Below are 19,271 nucleotides of genomic sequence, written 5' to 3' on the forward strand. Positions count from 1 at the left end.
GTAGTAAGGCTAAAGTCAACAAACGCACAATAAGTGGCTCAGCTGAAGAGAAATGAAACCAGGTTGAAATATTGCTTGCAAACAGGCAGGTCTGGAAATTGATTTTTGACACTGTGACAACGCCGAAGATTTACATTAACAGAAATCCATTTCATCAGCGGGGTGTGGGGGGAGGGGTGGGGAAAAGCCACAAAGCTTTTGAAAGCTCTCAGCAGATCACTCGCCAACCATTCCTTGACAACCACCTCTCTGAAATGGTATAGGGCCCTGATGGCGAACCTATTGTTCTGTCTCCTTCCCCACTTCAGACCCACGAGCTGGTCTTCAGCCAGTGGCTTCACGGCTCTTATCAGTCCTGGCAGAGAAGTCGCAGCTGCCTGCCAGAGTTCAAACAAATGACTCATGTAGCAAGACTTTCAGCTCTTTTTGAAACGGTTCAGCTAAACTTTTGCTTCCCGTGGAGTGAGAGCAGTCCCAAAGCTCCTTATATATCCTGTGGATATATGTGGAGCCCCACCCTTCCTTTTGATGACGCCGCCTCTCTAATCTTCTGAAGTGCGGGTCAAGCCAAGCTTGATTATTATTATTAGCAGCTGGGTCTGAAGGCGTAGCCTGGGGAAGGGAGGAATCAGGGGATGACGGCCTCATTACGTCCTCCGACTGGTCTGGTTCTGGCTCCTGGAGCCGAGCCAAAGGAATCGGTGCTCCCTCAAGGTAAGCCTTACCGGCCCTTCCCCCTCACTCTCAGAGTCACTTTCGGGCATGGGGCCAGGTTCGGGGGCTGGAGCCACAACACCTATGGTACATGTGCCAGAGGCGGCACACAGTGTCCCTCTCTGACGGCAAACGAGCCAGTCGCCCCAGTTCAGCTCCACTGCGCAAGTACATGCACCTCCCACCGGCCATCTGGTCTTTGGGTCTCTGCTGCACATGCATGGGGGTCCGGGAGAGCAGGCCATGTGGAGGGGCCGCATGCGCATGTGCAGTGGGTGGGGCAGGGGTGAAATGTAAAATTTGTTACAGTGGGTTCTGTGGGTGTGGCTTGGTGGTGGTGGGGTAATGTGACTGGGTGGGCGTGGCCAACTTTTTCTTCCTTTTATTTTTAAAAGCATTTTTTTTCTACAACCTCTTTGGTGGAAAAAGAAATAGTATTTGTGATGCATTTTTGAATGTTCAGTTGACTGAGTTTCATGCTTAATGAACAAAATAAATAAATAAGTGAAGAAGAGGAGGAGGAGGAGGAGGAGGAGGAGAAAGAGGAGGAGGAAGAGGAGGAGGAGGAGGAAGAGGAGGAGGAGGAGGAGGTGGTCATTGGACAGCATCCACATATAAAACAGAACCTGAAAACTGAGGTTTTTAGTAATTACACATATGTGTTATTACTAGCCAAAACATTGTAATCTTTATTTACCATTCATTCCTCCGTATTTTATTGGTCAGAGTCGGGCAAAGCCGAAGCTGTGACATCCAATTTACAGTCCAAAAATGTTGTATATCTCACTAAATTCTACGTGGGCTTCGCCACCTCTCCCGTACCTCGCTGTCACATCTCTGCCCCGTTCATCTTTTCCTTTCCTTTCCTTTTGTTTTGTTTTCTTTTGTTTTGTCTCTCACCCGCCCCCGCCCCGCCCTAAATAAATAAATAAATCACCGGGCTCCGATTGTGCCCTTTCTGATTGGTTCCTGCCGTTTTCTTCCTTTCTTTCACGATTGTCTTTTCCTGCTCGGTGGGGGCGGGGGCGTGGTTAAGCGTTGGAACGCTGAGTCTGAGCGTTCCAGAACCGGACGGTCTGGCTTCTCAGGCGCCACGCTGATTGGTTGCCACGCTCCCCCCCCCCACATCAAAGAGAGGGCGTGGAACGTTGGAGAGTTCGTGCGTTCCAGAGATACTTTCTCCTGTCCTCTTTTAGTCCTCTGGTCTTCTCGCCGCGGAGATCGCAGAGATCGCGAATCCGTAAAGAAAAGAAAGGGAAGGGAAGGGAAGGGAAGGGAAGGAAGGAAGGAAGGAAGGAAGGAAGGAAGGAAGGAAGGAAGGAAGGAAGGAAGGAAGAAAGAAAAAGGCATTTGATTGTGCATCTCTATTCTCTGAACTTACTCTGAACTTAAAAACCGCCGGGGACTTCACCGGATCTGGTTTCCAGCCGGGTTCCAGTGGATCTCTTTCGTTAGAACTTCAAATTTCAGGGGTTGCAACCACCCGCCTTGCTCTTCTGGGTTCCTCCCAGCGGACTGGAGAGAGACTGGATCTTTGAAGTGGCCCCTTGGGATCGCAGGGATAGAGAGAGCGGCCGAGGCCGCCTGGGTTTGGAGCGGAGCCAAAGAAGTCACAAGAAGGTAGGTTGGGAATTGGGTTTGGCTCGTCCGCCGATCTCCGCCCCGCGGCTGCTTTCAGAGTGAAGAGTGAGGCGCGCAGGTTAAGCGTAACTTTTCAACTTTGCACTACCGCTGGGGAAGTTGGAGTTGGGGTGGGGGAAGGAAAATAGAATAGATTTTTTTTTATTGGCCAAGTGTGATTGGACACAGAAGGAATTTGTCTTTGGTGCATATTCTCTCAGTGTACATAAAAAGACCAGATACATTCATCAAGAATCATAAGAATAGAATAAAATAGATTAGGCTAGACTAGACTAGAAGAATAGAATAGAATAGAATAGAATAGAATAGAATAGAATAGAATAGAATAGAATAGAATAGAATAGAATAGAATAGATTCTTTATTGGCCAAATGTGATTGGACACACAAGGAATTTCTCTTTGGTGCATATGCTCTCAGTGTACATAAAAAGACCAGATACATTCATCAAGAATCATAAGAATAGAATAAAATAGACTAGGCTAGACTAGACTAGACTAGACTAGACTAGACTAGAAGAATAGAATAGAATAGAATAGAATAGAATAGAATAGAATAGAATAGAATAGAATAGAATAGAATAGAATAGAATAGAATAGGATTCTTTATTGGCTAAATGTGATTGGACACACAAGGAATTTCTCTTTGGTGCATATGCTCTCAGTGTACATAAAAAGACAAGATACATTCGTCAAGAATCATAAGGTAGAACACTTAATGATAATCATAGGGTACAAATAAGCAATCAAATCATATTAGGAAACAGTCAACATAAATCATAAGGATACAAGGAAAAAGGGGATTTAAATACAAGGCATTCCAGTCCCATCCCTTCCTCCCTCCTCCCCTCCTCCACACCATAAAGTTCCAACTTCATCAGATAGAATTCTTATGCGGAGCTACTGAGCTGTTGAAAGATTCTCTCTTTTTCTTTGGAAAGGTACAGAAATAACCGGGATGGGGTGGGTGGGCGACCTGAGTGGGGTATTGTGCACAAGTATATCCCAAAGGTATCCTTCGCTTAATCCTCCGGGGAAAGACTGAAGGCAAATGAGGTCCAGGCAGAAGAAGAACATCATGTCTTCAAAACCTTAAGGGACTGGTTTGGACAAAACACAGCAACACTTTTTCATGTGGCTGTTGACAAAAATAGGATCGCCAACGTCCGATGATGGATATGGCACAAGAAGAAGACACCTAAAGGCACCTGGACTTCATTTTTTCCCTAAAAACATTTCGCTTCTCATCCAAGAAGCTTCTTCAGTTCTGACTGAATGGATGCTCTTCCAGCAGCCAGAACTGAAGGAAGCTTCTTGGATGAGAAGCGAAACCTCTTCAAGGAAAAACCATGTCCAGTTGCCTTTTGAAAAAAGCACCTTTGGGACAACCATGATCTGGGTGATTGAGAATCTCCAGAGACATGGTGCACATGTATGTTCATACAGATGTGATAGGCATCTGTAGGGGGTGAACAGTGCCCAAGAAATATTCTTTGACTATGAAGAATCACAAAACGGCCATTCGGTATAGGGTTCTGTATAGTTTAAATGCTTTCATCTGATTTTATAATGTACAGCTAGTCCTCGACTTACAACCACAATTGAACCCCCACATTTCTAGTGCTAAGTAAGACATTTGTTAGGTGAGTTGAAGTCCACAAGTCTTAAAAGTTGCCAAGGTTGGAGACTCCTGGACTAGAGCATCACCAGCAAAATAGGAAGGAACGTAATACATAACAAAGGCTTCAGCGACCACTCTGTTGAGATTGAGCATTCATTTAATGGGTTCTAGACAATTTATGACCCATTGGGTTGTTGTTTCAGAGATACGTATTTCCTTAAACAGAGAAACAAAATTAACACAGTTGGGGGGGGGGGGGAAGCAGCGGCAACAGGACTGACTTCTGACTTCCTGCTGGCTTGCCCAGTGACGTTCCTTGTAGGAAAACTGGCAGGGAGCATTGGAAATGTTGACCGGATGACCTCACCCCATTCCTAAGAGGACCATAAGAGCACAAACGTGCCTACCGTTCCTGTCCTATTGTTTTTCTTTTTCTTCTTCCTATATATATACTTATACCTCCTAATATTTACTTATATATATGTTTATATACTATATAATCTTTTTATATGATACTTATATATATTGTTGTGACAAAATAAATAAAATAAAATAAATGACCACGGGAATGCAGCAGCATTAAAGTGGCCACCTTTGAATTCCAGGGGAGTCATGGGGTTTTAGGTCTTTGGGTGCATTCTTTAACTTAGTTCATTTGAGGTATATCGATTCAAAAATGGTTGCCTTAAGATGCATCAGTTCACCCAGTTGAAGGTTACGAACAACCAAACAGACACGAGAGCGTTAGTGGTACATAGACATTGTGAAGTAGAGAGCTTGCTTTGTGAGTCGCATTTTTCCACTGGCAGAGAGACGCCAGGAACGAGAGAGTGGGACGAGAACGGCATACAATGGTTGAATTGACTGTGAAATGAAAAAAAAAGTGTCAGCTGAGGAAAGATGGACAGAGGAATGGGTTTTTCATAATCAGAGGGTTAAAATCCAAATATCCTGCAAGGCTGAGCTGTGAGAATAGGAATCCCTGCCCAATTTAGAGTTACGAACTTCTATTTTTTCCCCCTCTACTTTTTCCTATTATTTTGAAATAATGGCAGAATTTGGCACAAATAGCTAGGCCTCCGCAGAAAGGAGTTGGGGCAGGGGTGAAATGCTCCTGGTTCAGCTGATCTGGTAGTGACGATGGTGGGTGGTTCGGAGAACTGGTAGAAAAATCCCTGCCCCCACCCCCGCCCATGCCCAACTAATCGCCCGCTTGCTAGCTTACCGCTTCTTTCTGGCTCGCACGCTTTTTCCGCCCGAATGGTAGGAATAGGTTGTAAAAAAATGCTTTTAAAAGGTTTTTAAAAAAGGCTCTGACGATCACAGCTGAGCCACACAATCGTCAGAGCCTTTTTTTTTACTTTTAAAAGCATTTTTAACAACCTGTTCAGCAAATAGGTTGTAAAAAAAATGCTTTTAAAAATAAAAAAAAAAGATCGCGCGTCATAGCTGATTACACACCCACCCGCTGTTCTACTTACCCCATGCCTTCTTTTGGTGTGCACTGCACACGCCCGCACACATCGCATTTGGTGCATGGTATGCACTGCGCGTGCATGTATGCAGTGCGTGTTTGGTGCCCAGCGCGCATGCGCAGCCAGCAAACCGGTTGGGGCCACTCAAAGAAGAAGGTTTTTCAAGCATTCTCCTTCTTTGCAGTTTGATCTCCGATGAATCACAAATTAATCTGTAGAGGCTAACTTTTGGCAGATAACCCAACGGCTCCCATCGATTGGAGCCGGAAGTTCCCGAAGAAGTAAGTGGCTTTTTAAGTTAGTTCTAGACCAGGGGTGTCAACTCAAGGGCCAGATCCGGCCTGCGGGGTGCTTAGATCTGGCCCACCGGGCCACCCTGGAAGCAGTAAAGGACCAGCCTGTGGTCCCACTGCCAGCGAAAACGGAGCTCGGGAGGGCTGCATGCGGCCCTCCAGAACTCCGTTTTGGCCGGCAGAGGGTTGCAGGAGGCCGTCGCAGCTGAAAACGGAGCTCGTGAGGGCCGTGGGCGGCATTCCAAAGTTTCATATTTACTGGCAGAAGGTTGCAGGAGGCCGTCGCAGTTTTAAAAAATGGAGTTTACGAGGGCCGCAGGCTGCACTTCCATTTTCACGGGTTGCAGGAGGCTGTCGTAACTGAAAATGGAGCTCGGGAGCTGGTTTTCACTGGCAGAGCCCACGGGCCGCCCCAGTGATGTCGAGCTGGCCGTGCTCACCCTGGAAACATACACCCCTCAAGGTCAAGCACAAACCCTCAATGAAATTGAGTTGGACACCCCCTGTTCTCGACCTTTATTCTAGCGATTCCCTCTCAGTCCCGCTTGGCTCCTGAGGTTTCTTCAGAAGCTAGTAGAATTGCAGAGCAGAGAGAAAGGGATTCTCCACCCCCACCCCCATCTCCCCAGGGAAGGTGGAGTGATAAATACTCTTAGTCATTCTGCCCAAGTGACATGCAGAGATGCCAGGGTTTCCTTTCTTGACTCATCCTCTGATTTCTGAGCTAATAGCAACCACCCTTTTCTCTGGAATTAATTCAAAGACATTATTACGTTAGACAAAACAACTAAGGATTTGTTCAGGCCTTCGTTTCTGAGTTGGCTTCTTGGATCGGGTATTCTTCAAGCTTGGGTTTTCAAGTCAAGTGAGAAGAGTCCTCAGGCTGTTTTCCTGTGGCTCCTTTAAGTAAAGGTAAAGGTTCCTCTCGTACATGCGTGCTAGTCGTTCCCGACTCTAGGGGGTGGTGCTCGTCTCCGTTTCAAAGCCGAAGAGCCAGCGCTGTTGGAAGATGTCTCTGTGATCATGTGGCCGGCATGACTCAACACCAAAGGCACACGGAACGCTGTGACCTTCCCACCAAGGTGGCCCCTATTTTTCTACTTGCATTTTTTTACATGCTTTCGAACTGCTAGGTTGGCAGAAGCTGGGACAAGTAACGGGAGCTCACCCCGTTACGCGGCACTTGGGATTCGAACCGCTGAACTGCCGACTTTTCCGATCGACAAGCTTAGCCACTGAGCTACCATGTCTCCTTTGGCTCTTTTAGGACCATGAGACAATTCCTCCCAGAGGCATTAAAACACACAATTTGTTGCTCTGTGCCTTGCACAAAGCTCAGACCTCTTGGGAGTTTCTGAGGTTTATTTCCTTTTTACAGCAAATTTCTGGATTCTTATGGACCGAAGACAACAGGGACAGTTTTGGAGCAAACCAGGACCGAGATAAAACAAAAATAAAGAGTTTCTGCAGAGAGATTGTGGTTGTGGAATTGGCATAGATGGAGAACTCTTCTTTGAATTGCAGCATCCCTTCCCCTGGGGGAAGCCAGATTCACTTAACAACCGTGTCGCTAGCTTAACAAGTGCAGTGATTCATTTAAGAAATGTGGCAAGAAAAGTCATAAAATGGCAAAAAACTCACTTAACAAATTTCTCACTTAGCAACGCAAATTTTGGGCGCAATTGTGGTCGTAAATTGAGGACTACCTGTAAAATAATCTGACATAAGAAGTCAGATTATTTTAGCAGAGAAGGCCAACTTTTATATCTACTCTTCCCTGCAAAATATATCTGCATACAATTCTTTGAAATGATGTAGCCCTTTTAAGCAGCGGTAAGATACATACGTTTATCTTAAATATAAATATGTTTAACGGTAAGATAAATATAAAAATTAGGGACACGGTGGCTCAGTGACTAAGACGCTGAGCTTGTCAATCGAAAGGTCGGCAGTTCAGCGGTTCGAATCCTTAGTGCCGCGTAATGGAGTGAGCTCCCATTACTTGTCCGAGCTTCTGCCAACCTAGCAATTCGAAAGTAGGTAAAAAAAAAATGCAAGTAGAAAAATAGGGACCACCTTTGGTGGGAAGGGAACAGCATTCCGTGCGCCTTTGGCGTTGAGTCATGCCAGCCACATGACCATGGAGACGGCTTCAGACAGCGCTGGCTCTTTGGCTTTGAAACGGAGATGAGCACCTCCCCCTAGAGTGAGGAACAACTAGCACCTATGTGCGAGGGGAACCTTTACCTTTACCTTAAGATAAATAACTGGGTTTTTATTTGTTTGGTGAACAGATATGGTCACCATTTCACCTAGCTATCTCACCCTTTGGATAAGGAGCTACAAGAGATTTATTTTTTTTTCTTTCTGTTCATATCTTTTTGAGATAGGGAGGAGGCTTAGCTGCAGATAAGGCGTTGTAAGTTTGCAACTCCTGTGGAACAAAATAATAATCCAAGCCCAATTTACACAAAGCCATCCTTTAGAATTCCATTTCAACACACTGGGCTCATTCATCCAAAGGTCAGCCTATGAACGAAACCTGAAAGAATACATAATATTCGAACGAAGGGGGAAAAAATGCACATTCAAATTCCAGTAGCTTGTCGAGCTATCATTGGAGTCAGCCTAGATTTTTGTGTAATAAGCTTGAATAAATCTTCTGAGCTTGCAATTTAATGAAGAGTCCTCATCCTTTGTGCCCGACAAGAGATATTTTGAGCTTCTAAACAGACACCGCTTACCCAGCACTGGATTCAAAACATAGTTCACATAGTCCTCGACTTACGACCACAATTGAGCCCCCTCCCCCCAAAAAATTCTGTCGTTGAGTGAGACATTTGTTGAGTGACTTTTGCCCCATTTTATGACTTTTCGGCTGTTAAGCCAATCACTGCAGTTGATAAGTTACTAACCCGGTTGTTAAGTGAATCTGGCTTCCCCATTGCCTTGTCAGAAGGTCACTAAAAGTGATCGCATGACCCTGGGACCCAGCCAAGGTCATAGGTACGAACCCGTTGCCAAGCGCCTGAATTTTAATCCCATGATTGTGTGGATGCTGCAAAAATTGTACATTTGGAAAACGGTCGTAAGTATGAACCAGTTGCCAAGCATTTGAATTTTGATCACATGGTTGTGGGGATGCTACGATGGTCATAACTATGAAAAAGCGGTTGTAAGTCCCTTTTTTCAGGGCAGTCGTAACTTTGAACGATCGCTAAATGGTTGTTGTAAGTTGAGGACTTTCTGTATTCTAATGTCGTGTCCCACTCCTCCGCTGACGGCCGGGTCAGGGAAATCCGAATCAGGCTTGCCTCTGCAGCTCTGCCCAAAGTCCTAGCAAAGTCCTCAGAGCAGGCAGGAGACCAGAAAGTGACTTCAGCAAGATAAGTTCGACTTTGCCTGACTCAGAGACTGCCAGAAAGCAGATCCTTTATATAGGCCATGGGGTGTGGCTCCATGACTCAGCACTCATTAAGGCCTGCCCCTCCCTTCCTTCTGTTGCCTCCGCCTATCCAGTCTTCTGATGCGAGGGTCACTCCAATCAGCAGCTGTTGGAAATAAACTTTCCTCAGGCTCACATGCTGTGGAGGAGGGGGAGGGGTCTAGCTGCTCCGTTTGCCTGGGCATGGAGCCAGGGCTGGGGCCAGGGGGTGCTCCCTCCTCTGCAGCCTGCTTGGGCATGGAGCCAGGACTGGGGCCGGGAGGCATACATTCCTCCGTGTTCGGGAGCAGATAAGAAGGCCCCGGCTGCTGTGAGAGCGGGCAAGACACAACATCTAAAGTAAGCCTTGCGTGATGACTGGGTTGGGGGTTGCTGGGTTGGAGGATGCTGGGGGATGCTGAAAAGGTTCTAACTGTAAAAAAAAAAATGGTCATAAATCACTTTTTCCAATGCTGTTATAACTTTGAACGGTCACTAACTGAACTGTTGTAAGTCGAGGACTACCTAAACTGCATGATGATGATATATTTTAACCTTGGTTTGTTGAATAAGCAATAAGGCCTGGGACCTTCTGAAAAGCCTCCGCAGCCTGAAATTTGTATAATTCGTCTACTGTCATTCTTAGCAATAGTTATGCTGGATGGGAGGAAGATAAAGGTAAAGGTTCCCCTGGCACATATGTACTAGTCATTCCCGACTCTAGGGGGCAGTGCTCATCTCCGTTTCGAAGCTGAAGAGCCAGCGCTGTCTGAAGACGTCTCCGTGGTCATATGGCCGGCATGACTCAACGCCAAAGGCGCACAGAATACTGTTGCCTTCCCACCAAAGTTGGTCCCTATTTTTCTACTTGCTTTTTTAACGTGCTTTCGAACTACTAGGTTGGCAGAAGCTGGGACAAGTAATGGGAGCTCACCCTGTTACACGGCAGCACTAGGGATTCCAACCGCTGAACCGCCGACCTTCCGATTGACAAGCTCAGCATCTTAGTCACTGAGCCGCCGCAGCCCTTAGGAGGAAGATATGGAAGTTGAAATTACCAGAGTCAAAGGATGTATACAGCAGGAAAAGTTGTACTAAGCCATAGCCGTATTAACCATAATGCAACTCATGTGCAAGCGTGTGACTTCAATTTTTTTTCTGCAAATATATATATAGATATTCCTCTTTTACTTTCAAAACACTCAGTTTTGAAGGGGCTGTGGTCTTTGGGTTGTTGGGTTTTGTTGTTGTTTTTTCCCAGCATTGATTGGCGCCTCAAACTCAAAGAGACTAGTTATTGCAAAAGAAAACCTTTCTTACAAAACCTTTCAAAACCACGCTTTTGGATTGGCTAAAAGCGACAGCAATAGTTCCTTGAATTTTGCTACGCGATTCTGCAGGCCCTGGGAAGGAAGCCCCGCTGAAGAGGGGGAAGTGTTATTTCGAAGAAAGAACACATCGGACTCTGTTGTGAAAGAGCCTCTTTTAGCACTTCAAGATCTCTGCGGAAGTTCAAGCCAAGAAACGGCTGCTCTCTTGCTTTAAAGTATACCTTTCCAGAAATGTAAATGAAGGTTGAAGTCTTTGAAAAGCATTGTTTGGGGAGGAGAATAATTGCTTGCCTGTAATTGAAGAGCTGGACTGTTTAAGTCAATTCCTGCAAATGATTTCCAGAAGGTGAATAAAATAATTATCTGCTATGGCTTCTAAATCCATTTTGCAAAATTTCCTTCCTACCTTCCTTCCTCTTTCTTTCTTTCTTTCTCTTTCTATTCCCTTCCTTCCTTCCTTCCTTCCTTTTTCTTTCCTCCTCCCTTCCTTCCTTCCTTCCTTCCTTTTTCTTTCCTCCTCCCTTCCTTCCTCTCTTTCTCTTTCTCTTTTTCTTTCCTCATTCCTTCCACTTTCTTTCTTTCTTTCTTTTTCTCTCCCCTCCTTCCTTCCACTTTTTCTTTCTTTTTCTTCTTTCTTTCTTTTTCTCTTTCCTCCTTCCTTCCTTCCTTCCTTTTTCACTTCCTTTCTTTTTTTTCCCCTTTTCTAAATTTCCCAAGTATATCCCCTTGCTAAAAAAATACTGTCTCATTTTTGTGTGTGTGTGTGTGTATTTGCCATGGAAGAATTTTGCAAGTTTCTGGGCAACCTCCTCTTATCAATTATTCCATCAGGATGACTTTTCAATTTAATCTTTTGCCCACTTCTTTTAGATGAATGGACTTATAACCATTAATTTGGGGGTGTTCAACCGTTGCGGGGAGCCAAAACCACTTCTAGCTGCACTCCCAAACAAGGATGAAGTCAGAACAAAAATTAAATCAAAACGCAACCTAACTTTAAAATTAAATTAATCCCCCTTCTCCTTTCGCCGTCCATCTTTCCCAACATCGGGGTCTTTTCCTAGGAGTCTCATTCTCATCAGGTGAGCTTCAGCTTCAGTATCTGTCCTTCCAAAGAACAGGAAACCCTACACCACTTCGGACTAATGGTTATCCAACATCTTAAAAACTTCCAGTGTTGGAGCATTTACAGCTTCTGGAGGCAAGTTGTTCCACTGATTAATAGTTCTAACTGCCAGGAAATTTCTCCTTAGTTCTAAGTTGCTTCTCTCCTTGATTAGTTTCCACCCATTGCTTCTTGTTCTACCCTCAGGTGCTTTGGAGAACAGCCCGACTCCCTCTTCTTTGGGGCAGCCCCTGAGATATTGGAACACTGCTATCATGTCTTTTCATAAGACTAAACATACCCAGTTCCTGCAACCATTCTTCATATGTTTTATCTTCGAATCCCCTAATCATTCTTGGTTGCTCTTCTCTGCAATCTTTCTAGAGTCTCCACATCTTTTTTTACATCGTGGCTACCAAAACTGGGTGCAGGATTCCAAGTGTGGCCTTACCAAGGCATTATAAAGTGGTATTAACACTTCACGTGATCTTGATTCTATCCCTCTGTTTATGCAGCCTAGAACTGTGCTGCCTTTTTTTGGCAGCTGCTGCACACGGCTGGCTCACATTTAAATGGTTGTCCACTAGGACTCCAAGTTCCAAGAGAATGGTATTATTTCTCAATCCCTTGAATCGGTTCCTTTCATGGGACGGAAACCTTCACGTTGCTGGAAACCTCTTGGAAAAAAAAAAACAACCCATCAGCAAAAACGGCCTGTGAGAATCATGAAAGCTTGGCTGCTTTTTACAAGGACAAATTCCCACTTCAAATGAGCCAAGAGGTTAGAGGTGCTGCCGGTTTTTGTTTTTTCCCATCCTGCTGGAGTGCGTTAAAAAACAACAACATTATAGCTGTAAAGGAAAGAGCAGGGGGAAGGGGGAAAAAAGGCTTGGCAAGCTTTATTGTGGCTTTTTTGTTTCTCTTGAAATGAACATGGTTTCATTTCAAATGAGCAAAGGGAAACTAATCAGTCCTGACAAACAAACTGGTTCTGAAAGCCAGTTTTGGGCTAGTGGTTAAGGCACCAGGCTGGCTGGGTGACTTTGGGCCATTCTTTGTCTTTCAACCCAACCACCTTACAGGGAGAAAGAAAGAAAGAAAGAAAGAAAGAAAGAAAGAAAGAAAGAAAGAAAGAAAGAAAGAAAGAAAGAGAAGAAAAAGAAAGAGAGGGAGGGAGGGAGGGAGGGAGGGAGGAAGGAAGGAAGGAAGGAAGGACAACAAGAACTCTATGTTGTACCCAATGACTATCATTAAGTGTTGTACCTTAGAATTCTTGACAAATGTATCTTGTCTTTTTATGTACATTGAGAGCATATGCACCAAGACAAATTCCTTGTGTGTCCAATCACACTTGGCCAATAAAAAATTCTATTCTATCTATTCTATTCTATGAAAGGGAGGAAGGAAGGAAGGAAGGAAGGAAGGAAGGAAGGAAGGAAGGAAGGAAGGAAGGAAGGAAGGAAGGAAGGAAGGAAGGAAGGTGGGTGCATGGCACTGATTTTTAGAGAATAGAATACAGATTAGAGGGGTCAAGTTATTTTTCCAAAGCACCTGAAGGCCAGACAAGGAATAATGGATGGAAACTGAACAAAGAGAGATTCAACCTAGAAATAAGGAGAAATTTTCTGACAGTGAGAGCAATCAACCCATGGAATAGAAGTTGCCTTCCGAAGTCGTGGGAGCTTCATCCCTGGAAGCTTTCAAGAAGAGACAGGACTGACATTTGTCAGAAATGATATAAGGTCTTCTGCTTGAGCAGGGGTGGGTAGGTGGGTTCCAACTCTGTTAATCTGGTACGAGTGACTACATTTGTTCCAGTTTCAGTAAAGAGTTTCTTCTTCTTCTTCTGTTTGCCAAATTGTAGATCTCGAAAAGTTATGAAAATTATGAAACTTTCACCCAGGGTAAGGAGAGCTAAATTCTATTGAATGCCAAATCCGTTGCAACTCAAGACTTACCACTGCAAATACATTTCTACTCTCCAGGACAAAAGTCATAGCTGGCTGGCATATGGTTGTGAGCCGGATATAACGAACCACAAGATTGAGATTACGCTGTAGGTTAGCTTTTTCTTGGTTAAAACCTTATTGTTCTGCTTCTTAACTTTCTCAAGATGACGATGTCCCTATTACACTCTGTATACTTACCACTTAGGGATGTAACATTCACAAAAGTCTCTTTTTAAAAAAACGCTTATTTACACACAATCATTGTAGATAAGTATCCTGCCCCCATATGACCTTTGTGTTTCTTTGTGATAGACCAGTTATATTAGTGATTGTATTTGTCTCTGGAAGAAAAATATGGGAACGTTCTCTGTGAACTTCAATTTACCTTTGTTCAGGAGGAAATGACTCATATATATATTTTTTCCCATATCTAAGGGTGTTTTTCTTGAAACCAGCGCTGTTAAGCTCAGTTTAAGCAAACCAAATGTGACATCTAAGTCCCTTAAGCTTGCATATTGGACTGCCTAATGAAGTTTGCTGAGGGTCTTATGGGATTATTACATGGAAAAATACTTTGGAGAGGATCCCATTTTAGAAATCTTATATTGGGGGTGGGGGACAATCTGTGAATGAGCCCCCCCTTTTAAAAACAAACGAACAAGGAACTCTTTCGTAGCCGAAGAAAAGTAGAACAATGTCTCTTTATTAATTTTCTCTCTCTCTGCTGGACGTTCTTGAATCACAGGAAAACATGTAGTTTTCCGTCCATAGTTGAGGAAGAGAAACACCAAAAGATACTGGCGGTTATGTAGATTTGTTCTGTACAGGCTTATGACCGCAACTGAGCCCCAAATCCCAGATTGCTAAGCGAGAGGGTTGTTAAATTGAGTTTTGACCTTTCCTGACACAGTTGATAAGTGAATCACAGCAGCTGTGAAGTTAGTGACAGAGTGGTTAAGTGAATCTGGTTTCCCCATTGGCTTTCTGCTTGTCAGAGTCACAAAAGGTGATCAACTGACCCTAATACAAGGCAGCCGTCATAAATCTGAACCAATTTTTAAACAGATGAACAGAGTTGGAAGGGACCTTGCAGGTCATCTAGTCCAGGGGTCTCCAACCTTGGCAACTTTAAGACTTGTGGACTTCAACTCCCAGAGTTCCTCAGCCAGCAAAGCTACTTGTGGACTAAGCTACTAGCCAGCAAGGCTACTTGTGGATTACAACTCTGGGAGTTGTAGTCCACAAGTCTTAAAGTTGCCAAGGTTGGAGACCCCTGATCTAGTCCAACCCTCTGCCCAAGCAGGAGACCCTACGTCTGCCTCTACCTAGGATCAAACTCACAACCTCTTGATTGTGAGGCAAGAGCTCCACTTGTAGGCCACAGCAGCTGGCCGTAAGTGTTGCTAAGTGTCCGACTGAAAAACTGTAGTGGCGCACATGGTTAGAATGCAGTATTGCAGGCAAACTCTGAATTCCACTGCCAGCAGTTCGATCCTGACCGGCTCAAGGTTGACTCAGCCTTCCATCCTTCCGAGGTGGATAAAATGAGGACCCAGATTGTTGGGAGCAAGAGGCTGACTCTGTAAACTGCCTAGAGAGGGCTGTAAAGCGCTGTGAAGCGGTATATAAGTGCTAATGCTGTTGCTCATCCATCCATCCATGATGAGCAGAGGTTAGAATGCAGTCCTGCAGGTTAACTCTGCCGACTGCCTGCAGTTCAATCCTGACCGGCTCAAGGTTGACTCAGCCTTCCATCCTTCCGAGATGGGTAAAATGAGGACCCAGATTGTTGGGGGCAAGAGGCTGACTCTGTAAACTGCCAAGCGAGGGCTTTAAAGTACTACAGAGCATTATAAGTCTAAGTGCTATTGCTATTTTGTTCACCTGACCATAGGGATGCTGCAACAGTTATGAGTGTGAAAAACAGTCGTAAGTCACTTTTTTCAGGGCCGTGGTAACGTTGGTCACTAAACGAATGGTGGTAAGCTGAGGGCTCCCTCGTATAGATTCTGTTCTTGTCTTAACCTTAAAAGTTACACTCCAAGGGATGATTCAGAAAAGAGTTTCATTATCGTGTTACTGTAAAAACAGGTTGCTTTTTGAAATCCTGGATCTTGCCCATGGTGAAATCAGCTTTTAAAATATTTTTCATGGTTTGATGACACTGTAGAACAGGGGTGTCAAACTGGATTTCTTCAAGGGCCGGATCAGGGAGATGGGATGGATGCCTCCTGCAGATCTTGCCAGCCAAAATGTTGCGTGGGGAGGCTACGTGAGCCACCCACACACAACAGTGGTGAAATCTGAACCAGTTTGCCACCAGTTTGCTAGCCGTGCATGCATGCTGTGTGACGAATGTGCACTGTGTGCAGATGCGCATTGCGCACCAAACACACTGCACGTGCACATGCACAATATGCACCAAAATGAGGCTTAGGAAGGTAAGTAGAACAGCAGGGAGGGGATCAGCTGTGCCGCACAATTTAGCTTCACTAGAAAGCAGGATCTCCTGCTTTCTAGCAAAGCTAAACCCTGCGGCACAGCTGATCATTGGAAATACCAGTTCGGAGGAACCGGTAGCTTTTTAAACTACCGATTCAACTGAACTGGTAGCTAACTACAGGTTTGCCTGAACTGGTAGCTTTTTTAACGACTGGTTTGCCTGAACTGGTAGTTTTTATCACTACCGGTTTGCCCGAACTGGAGCGAACTGGTAGCATTTCATCCCTGACCTGCACCTGGTTTTGGCTGGCAGAATGTTACAGGAGGCATGGGGGGGGTGGGGTTTAGGCACCACTAGCCGGTCCTTTGCTATTTCCAGGCCAGTCCCACAGGCCAGATTTAAGCACCCCCGTGGGCCAGATCCGGCCTGAGGGCCTTGAGTTTGACACCCCTCCTGTAGAAGAAATGATACCTGGTCTTGTCATTTAATCTTTGGGTTCTTTTGCAGGTAACTTCTCAAGATGGTTGATTATCTGGCTAATACGGAGATCAACAGTCAACGGATTGCGGCAGTGGAAAACTGCTTTGGGACCTCCGGCCAGCCCTTAACTGTGCCAGGAAGGGTCCTTTTGGGCGAAGGGATTTTGACCAAAGAATGCCGTAAGAAAGCCAAGCCCCGGATTTTCTTCCTTTTCAACGACATCCTGGTGTACGGCAGCATTGTGATCAACAAACGGAAGTACAGCTGCCAACACATCATCCCACTGGATGAAGTCACTCTGGAGATTCTCCCGGATACCTTGCAGATGAAGAACCGATGGATGATCAAGACCTCCAAGAAGTCCTTTGTGGTTTCGGCAGCCTCGCTGACCGAGCGCAAAGAGTGGGTCAGTCACCTGGAAGAATGCATTCGACACCTTTTGTCCAAAACGGGACAACAGCCCCCGACAGAATACGCAGCCCCCTGGATTCCCGATAAGGCAACGGATATCTGTATGCGTTGCACCCACACGAAGTTCTCGGCGCTCGTCCGAAGGCACCACTGCCGAAAGTGTGGCTTCGTGGTGTGCGGCGACTGTTCCCGCCAGCGTTTTCTCATGCCTCGACTATCCTCCAAACCGTTGAGGGTTTGCAATCTTTGCTACAAGCAGCTGATGGCCAAAAAGAAGGAATCTGGAGACGAGGCAAAGCCACTTCATTCTCCACTGCCTGGCTACGAAGTTTCTAGCGGGGATGAGAGTGACAGGTCCGACGAAGACAAACTGGAACAGTGGCCAGCCGAGACAGAATTTTACACGTCAGATATGAGCTGGTCATCTTTCCACAGCTAATTGCTCCATGGACTTCTTCTCTTTAAAAGCCATCGCACTTTTCACAATGACGGAAAAGACTGGATCGTTCATGGACTGGCGAGAGAACTAACTTCATACTCCGCTCCATCTGTTTTTTGTTTTAGGAATAACCGAGAAGAACTATCCTCAAGCCAATTTGTAAACTTTTGATGGGGTCCTCTAAGACTGAGTCATTCTTCTTGAAGTTCTAAATTGGATTTAAAAAATATATATTGTGTATTTTCGAAAAATGTTGGTCCTCTGTATTTAATTTTGAAGATAGTCAGCATCCGTACTCATCAAATGTTGAATTTCCATCCTTGAAAATTCAGCAGAACTGCATGTAAAAATATCCCCAAGTTGTGTCTCTTGAAGAAATCCAATTTTTTATAAAAACCAAAATACGAGTTCTGGCAATCTAGAAATCAAAACAATAATTTCCAGAAGACCACTCAGTCTTGAAAATTGAGGGTAACTTGCATGAAGCACTAAATGGAAGTTATTTGATGAAATTTACAATAGTATTATATTTCAGAAACTGAGCTGTTTATTTAATTTTTTTAATCAACTTGAGATCCAGAAGAATTAAAAACTGACATTGCTTTGACTGCTTACTTTTGAGTAATTTTTTTTAAAAAAAAGCTTAGGGAACTGGGTTTAGATATTTGGAGTCCTTTTCCAGGTTATGCCCATACAACCCATGATACTGTGGTTTGTTTAATGACTTTTTCACTTGGACTGTTGTTGAACTTAACCAGTAAACCAAAGTTTAGTGCAATTTAGGAATACAACTAGTGACTTGTTTGTGATGAGCAGAGAATTTTGATAATTAATGATCTTTTATCACCCAAAGCAGAGGTCTTAGAACACTAAAAAAAAACTGAAAACTGAACAGAAAACTGATTTGTAGGCAGTATTGAATTATATTTATGAGAAAGAGCCAATTATTTTTAATAAGACAAGCATATTCTAAATTATGCTTTTAACATTTGCCTCCCGATAGAATAGTACCTATCTTAATAGAGTTGTCATTTAAAAACATACACTTTACATGCCACAGATATGAACTTTGGTGTTAAGAGATTATTATTGTATGAGTTTGCTTGTAAAGACCTTAATTCTGCTGATCAGCTGAAAGCACTTTCATTTTTCCAAATTGTATAGAAATATCAGATGTGGAAAGCCAAAGCAAAACAATAGCTTTGACCATCTAGAGCAGGGGTGTCAAACTCGCGGAGTCATGGCAGCATCATGTGACATATCAGGACTTTTTCCCTCTTCGCTAAACCGGGCATGGGTGTAGCCAGCGTGTGACACATCTGGCCTGCATGGTGGGAGTTTGACAGCCCTGATCTAGAGTAGGAATGGGGAACTATAGCATCTGTATAACCTGTGGATTTCAACTCCCAGAATTTCTGAGTCATCCATGCTGAGGAATCGAATGGATGGAGACAGAGAGAGAGAGAGAGAGGGAGGGAGGGAGAGAGAGAGAGAGAGAGAATGGATGGAGATAGATGCTAGATAGCTAGATGGATAGATGGATAGATAGATAGATAGATAGATAGATAGATAGATAGATAGATAGATAGATAGATAGATAAATGGATGAATGAATGATAGACAGACAGATAGATATAGATGATGGATGGATGGAAAGAGAGAGAAAGATAATGGATGGAGATAGATGCTAGATAGATAGATGGATGAATAGAATAGAATAGAATAGAATTGAATTGAATTGAATTGAATTGAATTGAATTGAATTTTATTGGCCAAGTGTGATTGGACACACAAGGAATTTGTTTTGGTGTATATGCTCTCAGTGTACATAAAAGAAAAAGGAAAGAAAAAAAAATACATCAAAGGTACAACATTTACAACACAAATGATGGTCATAGGTTGCAATTTAACCCTTAATGATAGCAACAAAAAGTTACAGTCATACAGT

At 44.2% G+C, this 19,271-nt stretch overlaps 1 protein-coding gene across 6 annotated transcripts; it reads left to right on the top strand.

Moving 5' to 3' along the window:
* Window positions 1-1,921: 1,921 nt before the first annotated feature.
* Window positions 1,922-17,930, top strand: PLEKHF1 (pleckstrin homology and FYVE domain containing 1). 6 transcript variants are annotated; one of them, XM_058155268.1, is made up of 4 exons: window positions 1,922-2,334; window positions 13,466-13,505; window positions 13,587-13,657; window positions 16,501-17,930. In XM_058155268.1, the coding sequence occupies exon 4, from the start codon at window positions 16,514-16,516 to the stop codon at window positions 17,321-17,323; it is 810 nt and encodes a 269-aa protein (XP_058011251.1). In that variant the 5' UTR covers window positions 1,922-2,334; window positions 13,466-13,505; window positions 13,587-13,657; window positions 16,501-16,513; the 3' UTR covers window positions 17,324-17,930. The 6 variants fall into 6 exon arrangements, with proteins under 6 accessions (XP_058011251.1, XP_058011252.1, XP_058011250.1 ...); XM_058155269.1 differs by lacking the exons at window positions 13,466-13,505; window positions 13,587-13,657 and adding an exon at window positions 10,566-10,842; XM_058155267.1 differs by lacking the exon at window positions 13,587-13,657.
* The last annotated feature ends 1,341 nt before the right edge of the window (window positions 17,931-19,271 follow it).

The sequence above is a fragment of the Ahaetulla prasina genome, chromosome 12, assembly GCF_028640845.1.
Source record: "Ahaetulla prasina isolate Xishuangbanna chromosome 12, ASM2864084v1, whole genome shotgun sequence".
Lineage (NCBI taxonomy): Eukaryota > Metazoa > Chordata > Lepidosauria > Squamata > Colubridae > Ahaetulla > Ahaetulla prasina.

Bases quoted from the DNA above. Each gene is read 5' to 3' on its own strand.
- PLEKHF1 (XM_058155269.1), top strand. From the start codon at position 16,514: ATGGTTGATTATCTGGCTAATACGGAGATCAACAGTCAACGGATTGCG.